General features: G+C 46.3%; 1 protein-coding gene across 1 annotated transcript; it reads right to left on the reverse strand.

Moving 5' to 3' along the window:
* Window positions 1–1,211: 1,211 nt before the first annotated feature.
* LOC129752116 (uncharacterized) lies at window positions 1,212–6,653 on the reverse strand. Its single transcript, XM_055747906.1, has one exon. The coding sequence runs from the start codon at window positions 6,651–6,653 to the stop codon at window positions 1,212–1,214; it is 5,442 nt and encodes a 1,813-aa protein (XP_055603881.1).
* Between the last annotated feature and the right edge of the window lie 415 nt (window positions 6,654–7,068).

Genomic DNA, 7,068 nt, shown 5'->3' on the forward strand with positions numbered 1-7,068 from the left:
GTGTGTGTGTGTGTGTGTGTGTGTGTGTGTGTGTGTGTGTGTGTGTGTGTGTGTGTGTGTGTGTGTGTGTGTGTGTGTGTGTGTGTGTGTGTGTGTGTGTGTGTGTGTGTGTGTGTGTGTGTGTGTGTGTGTGTGTGTGTGTGTGTGTGTGTGTGTGTGTGTGTGTGTGTGTGTGTGTGTGTGTGTGTGTGTGTGTGTGTGTGTGTGTGTGTGTGTGTGTGTGTGTGTGTGTGTGTGTGTGTGTGTGTGTGTGTGTGTGTGTGTGTGTGTGTGTGTGTGTGTGTGTGTCTGTGTAGCATATCGTTTGTGTATGTTGTGTAGAATTTTTATGATTGAGTTTGAGGATTTTTATGAGAAGGTCAATTTAAAAGAAATAAATAATTCTACAGCAATTAAGATGTAGTAAAGCAATATGTTCTATATAGTAAGGAGAAAGTAAATGGAACTGGGAAGGTTCAGGAACTGGGAAGGTTCAGAACAAAATTGATGTTCTTTTCTATGTTGATGCAGATTTTAGATGTAGTTTTAAAATTATACTATGATACTTTTAATATCATAAGTGTAATTTTTGAACTGTTTTTCTATTATTCTAATTCATTACCTCTTAGAAAAAAAGACATAACTGACTGTTAAGTAAACTGTTAAGTCTAAACATAACACGAGAATTTTCACACAAAGGGTTGTCATCCAAGTGAATGACACGAGTTCCAACTTTGAACTGATTTTATTCGTTTTGTTTCAAACCTCACTCGAGGCTCGTTCCCGAGCGAGCCGTGCCGCCAATTCTTCCATTTTCTGCAGACGGCGCACATTTCGTCGCCATCGCCAAACGATGATTATGATGATGATGATGACCACGAACAACGCGTCGATCGAGTACCCGATCGCGTTGTGTGTGGAGATGTTGTTCTCCACGTTTACTTCTGGTTCCGATGAGAATGGCCACATTCTGGTGTTTGGTTGCACTTTGATTGATGATTGCAACTTTGTTGTGGCCGGGTTTTAAAGGCTGGGGCGCTCGCTCGGGAAGGGTCAATATAATTGAGTTCGATATAACTGATGACGATGCGATGAACCTGGTATGGGATCAAAGTCCAATCGCAATCGCACCACTTGTGCCGTAACAGAAACAAATTATTATTTTTTAATTTTCCTTTAACTGAATTTCTTATTACAAATTAATTCCTTTCGCTTGCTTTTAACAATTTTCATTAACATTCCGGCCGGCGTTGAACTGCCACGTTCAACTGTGTTTCTTCCGATAAACCTTCGTCAGTTGTCACCTTTCCTTCGTCTTCGTCTGGGTCGATTGGAAGAATGGAGATTTCGGTGACCCCACGTTTGTACTGCCCTTGAGCTGTGCGGACCAGCACCGCTCGTACTCGACCATCGTTACCAGGAAATATTTTTTCGACACGCCCGAGAGGCCACTGCAGAACGGGAAGGTTGTCTTGTTGAAGAAGCACTAATTGACCAACTTGGACATTAGAACTTGGCTGCTTCCACTTGCTGCGTTGGTGTAGCTGACTCGTGTAGTCTCTGGCCCACCTGCGCCAGAAATCTTGAACAGTTCGTTTCATGTCCTGCAGGCGATTGAGACGATTTGGGTTCAAATCAGTTATATCTGGTCCGGCGATCGAAATTAGTGGTTCCCCAATCAAAAAATGACCGGGTGTTAAGGGCTCTAGGTCTTGAGGATGATCAGGATGGGAGGCTATTGGTCGGGAATTCAAAATAGCTTGGGTTTGGGTGACTATAGTTAGAAAGTGATCGACATTGTAGGATTTTTGTCCGACGATACGGCGGAAATGATACTTGAACGATTTTATTCCTGCCTCCCAGAGTCCGCCGAAGTGTGGTGACCGGGCAGGGATGAAACGAAAGGTGATTCCACTATCCAAGCTGTATTTGTCCCAATCCGGAGTTTTAAACTGCTGCAGGAACTGTCGACGAAGCGCGCGCAACTCACGATCCGCCCCGACGAAAGCGGTCGCATTATCGCAGTGTATTTCGCACACTCGGCCGCGGGTTGCCACAAAGCGTTTGATGGCGTTGATGCACGCGACCGACGTCAAATCCGCCACAACTTCGAGGTGCACAGCCTTCACCACAAAACAAACGAAGAGCGCGACGTACATTTTGACCGACGAGCCTCTCCCACTTAACGGACGCACGTTGAACGGCCCACAGTAGTCTAGTCCAGTGTATGCGAAGACTTTAGCAGGTGTAACGCGAACTGCGGGTAGAGGTGCCATCATCTGGGTACTACGCGTTGGATTGCAGCGGAAGCACGTTATGCACTGACGAACGCTGCTTCGGACTAGAACTCGACCCTGGAGCGGCCAAAAGCGCTGACGCAGCGTAGCAAGAACCAGACCAGGTCCACCGTGGAATGTTTGAAGGTGAATCGATCTTGCAATCAACCAGGAAAGTCGATGTTTGGCTGGCAGTAGTATTGGACATCTAGTGTCGAAGGGAGCATTTCGATTTGTAAGACGACTGTTCAATCTGAGCAAGCCAAATTCGTCCATGAACAAGTTCAGATTCTTTAGCGGGGACTTCGAACTGACCGTCTTAGTTGAGGAAGATGTACGTTTGAGATCGTAAATCTGCATTTCCAGGTGGAAGGTACTTCTTTGTACCATACGAATGAGAACTTTCAATGCGTGATCGATTTCTGAAGGTGTGAGACTAGTTTTGTACCGCTTAGATTCTTCGAGACGACAATTATTGTGAAAACGATAGAAGAATGCCACAATCTTTAAAAGCTTTGCAAGTTCTGACGTTCGATCTATGAGTGATGTCTCAAGATATTGACTGTGAAGAGATACCACAACTTGTGCTTCGCAATCTTGCTCGGGAAAATTCTCCACACAAACCTTCGAATCGGGCCATTGCTCTACAGGGGAGGTTAGAAACCCCGGACCATGCCACCATAATTCGTCTCCGACAATCTCGCTCGCAAGAACGCCTCGGGAAACCTTGTCGGCAGGATTCAACTCCGTTGGTATATGCCTCCATTGACAATCTTTCGTGAGGCGCTGAATTTCGGCGATGCGATTTGACACAAATACCTTCCATTTATGTGACGGTGACTTAATCCAATAAAGCACAATTGTCAAATCCGACAAGAATATTGCCGGCTGCGTGTAAACGGTGGTTTTACGAAGGTTGTCTACTAACTGACTTCCCAACAGTGCAGCACAGAGCTCATAGCGAGGGATGGAATGACCCTTCAGGGAGGCGACGCGAGATTTCGACGTAAGTAGGCGAGACTGAAGCGTTCCAGACAAATCCGGCGAAACGACGTAGATGCTACACCCGTAACCGCCCTTTGAAGCATCACAGAAGCAGTGGAGGGTGTATTGATGGTGAGTATTTCCTATCACTCTGCGTGGAATTTCGATATCCAGGAGCCGCTGGAGAGTTCTACGGTATTGCTTCCACCAACTACTGAGATCTTCTGCGAGTTCTGTGTCCCAAGGTAGATGCTCCGCCCAGAGCCTTTGCACGAACATTTTAGCTTGCATTACTACAGGACTTAACAAGCCCAGGGGGTCGAATAACTGCGCCATTTCCGACACTACGATGCGCTTGGTGATACCGCTTGATTCCGGAAGGACAGGCACCTTGAATCGTAAGCTGTCGCTATGTGGAAACCAAAGGAGACCCAGGGTTTTTATTGCGGCTGTTCTGTCTAGCTCCAAGACGTTTTTCAATTCCCACAATTCGGATGGTATTTTGGACAGTATTGACTGGTCATTTGTGGCGAATTTCCGCAAAACGAAGCCCGCCTTTGAGAGCATTTCGATGAGTTCGTGACAGCTATCTTCGAGAGTTTTCGGATCGTTGTGACCTGTGAGAATATCGTCCATGTAGGTTCCGTTTCGTAAGATCTGGGCAGCCAATGGGTAGTATTTTCCTTCATCGGCAGCTAGCTGTTCGAGAATTCGAGTAGCGTGAAATGGCGAACTGGCGAGACCGTATGTAACGGTGTTGAGTGTGTACGTGCTGATTGGTTCTGACGGCCTGGCTCTCCAAAGAATTTGCTGGAACTTTCGATCTTCTGGGTGGACCCAAATTTGGCGAAACATCTTTTCAATATCGGCAGTAACGACGTAGAGAGGCATTCGAAAGTTAATAACGGTGGCGTACAAAGCTGGTTGCACGGAATGACCAGTGTAGAGAACATCATTAAGGCACAAATGAGTGGAACCACGACAAGAACCGTCGAACACGACTCTGATTTTCGTAGTGGTGCTTTCAGGGCGATGGATGGCGTGGTGGGGTAGAAAGAACTGTGGGCTACACGACGCGCGAAGATTCACCTCCATATGTCCAAGCTTCTCGTAATCAGCCATGAAATTGACGTAGGCTTGGCGAAGGTTTTCATCTGCGGCAAACTTTCGTTCCATTGACTTGAAACGACGGAGTGCGACGGCGTACGAATCTCCTAACAACGAAACCATCTCTGTGCGCATGGGTAAACGAACGACATATCTTCCGGAATCATCTCTCTGCACAGTTTGCTTGACATATCTTCCGGAATCATCTCTCTGCACAGTTTGCTTGAAGTGCTCTTCGCAGCTCAGCTCTTCAGTCGTCAATGCCTTGCCATCGTCGAAATTTTCTACTTCCCAAAACCTTTCAAGTTGAACGTTAAGAGCTTCGTCGGAACAAACATGGCTGGTTAGAGTGTTATCTCGTTGGGGGGCTGGAGCTGATACCTTACCGCAGACGATGAAACCCAGAACGGTCTTCTGTAGCGACGGGTACCCAGATGGCAACGAGAAGCGCTGTTGTTGTAACAGGTCGAAGAACAACTCCGCCCCCAAGATGAGGTCGATACCTTGGCGAATGTTGAATTGAGGGTCGGCAAGCGGCAGATGACGAGGTATGCGCCAACGAGTAACATCAATGTGATGACTGGGCAAGTCAACCGTTAATTTAGGAAGCACTAGGCACTGCAAGCTAGTTTCGAAGCCCCCGAAGCGAGAAGCAATGGACAAAGTCACGCCAAAGTGGACATTCACGGATGATTGACCAATACCGCTTACAGGTGAGTTAAGCTTATTTCGTTTCAACCGAAGTCGCTGGCAGAGGGACTCGGAAATAAAGCTTGGTTGAGAGCCACTGTCCAGTAGTGCTCTGGCGAATTGGTATTTGTTATCAGCATCAAGAACTTTGATCACTGCAGTTGACAGCATGACGAAACTTCCAGAATTCGATTTAACTTCAGCACTTTGACAGGCGGTAGTGGGAGGTAGTGAATCTGAATTTAACGTTAAACGCGACGAAGTGGGAGGAATCGAATCAGAAGCGGGCGACGAGTTCGCGGGTGGTGAAGCGTGTGACTGCTCAAGCGCTGAGCTACCGGCCGACGACTCGAGCTGCGATAAGCAGCTTTGCGAAGGGATTGCTGCCCTTTGCGAGGTCTGCTGCCCGTGTGGTGTGAATGGAGGTAGGTGCAGCAGAGTGTGGTGTTTTTTAGAGCAGGTTTTACAAGACCCACTGGAGCAATCCTTCGCGAGGTGAGTTCCCTTCATGCAATTGATGCATAGCCCATTTTTCTTCACCATCTCAAAGCGTTGACGAGGTGTGAAGTCATTTGTAAATTGGGAACATTGGAATAAAAAGTGTGCCCTTTTGCAGCAAACACACCTTGGGATGTTATCAGAGGCAACGTGGGCTGTGGTGAGGCGCGACTTACTTGGTTTTGGTGGTTCGGAGTGGGAAGGATTATTTTGGGAGAGCATTAGAGTTTGAATAAGACGTGATCTTTTATGAATAAACTCCAGAAGCTGTTTATAAGTGGGTCGAACCGTAGTCGAATTAGTAGTTTCCCATTCACGCAAAGAAGCTGGATCAAGACATTGGCTCAGACGTGCAACCAAAAAAGAGTTCCAGTGAACTTCAGGATTTTCAAGTTTATCTAATAACTGAACATGACGATCAAACTCATCAGCCAGTTCGGAAAGCCCAGATGATGATTCCTTCTTAAGTGGTGTTGCAGAAAGAAGGCCTGCCATATGATTTTTAATCAAAAAGTTAGAATTTTCGAATCGTTCCTTCAACAGCTTCCATGCAATAGTATAATTCACAGACGAAATTTCCAAGGACGATATAATGCGCGATGCTTCGCCAGTTAGGGCACCACGTAGGTAATGCATTTTCTGCACTGCTGGCAGGGAACTGTTGTTGTGAATAAGCGACGTAAAAAGATCACGAAAGGCTTCCCATTTTCCAAATTCACCAGAAAATTCCGACAATCTTATTTCTGGAAGTCGAACATTTGCTATAGGTGGTGCTGAATCGGTTTGATTGTTAGAAGTAGGGTTATGTGCGAATTGTCCGGAAGATAATTTGGATTGCAATGATGACTTCAACTCGTAATATAGGTTATGCAATTCTCGACGCTGATCACAAAATTCTTCTAATTCATCCTCCAAATCTTCTATTTCGTCTTGAATGTGCTCGAATTCGCGAAATAACTCTTCGAGTCGTTCAATTCTAACAGGCAATTGCCCTCTTTGTTCTTCAATAAAGTCATCATCAAAGCGTTTTATCAGTTGGGCAGCACCGATAATGTTACTACGACGGCGAACCAAAGATTTTAATTTAATGCTCTTGGGTGCCTTCTTGAGCGGTGCCATTCCGTCGTTCTTAGTAAAAAACAATCAAAAGTTCACGTACCTTTGTTCGATGACAAACCATGCGCTCAACCTAACCTCACCGACTGGAACTACCGGTAATCCTACTGGAGGGCGAAAATCCGGAATCCTTCGCTGCTGCTGGGCTGCAAAACTGCGCTGAAGTTTTCGAGCGGCTGACCAAACGATTCTTCGGCTCTGCTGGGGCCTGCAATGATTGGAAGTGGACCGTGAGAATTCTTGCGACTCCACGTGGTGAAGGCTAACTGCTGCAACGGGAATTGTTCCCGGGTTTCGGCACCAAAAAATGTTAAGTAAACTGTTAAGTCTAAACATAACACGAGAATTTTCACACAAAGGGTTGTCATCCAAGTGAATGACACGAGTTCCAACTTTGAACTGATTTTATTCGTTTTGT

The sequence above is a fragment of the Uranotaenia lowii genome, chromosome 3 (genome assembly GCF_029784155.1).
Source record: "Uranotaenia lowii strain MFRU-FL chromosome 3, ASM2978415v1, whole genome shotgun sequence".
Lineage (NCBI taxonomy): Eukaryota > Metazoa > Arthropoda > Insecta > Diptera > Culicidae > Uranotaenia > Uranotaenia lowii.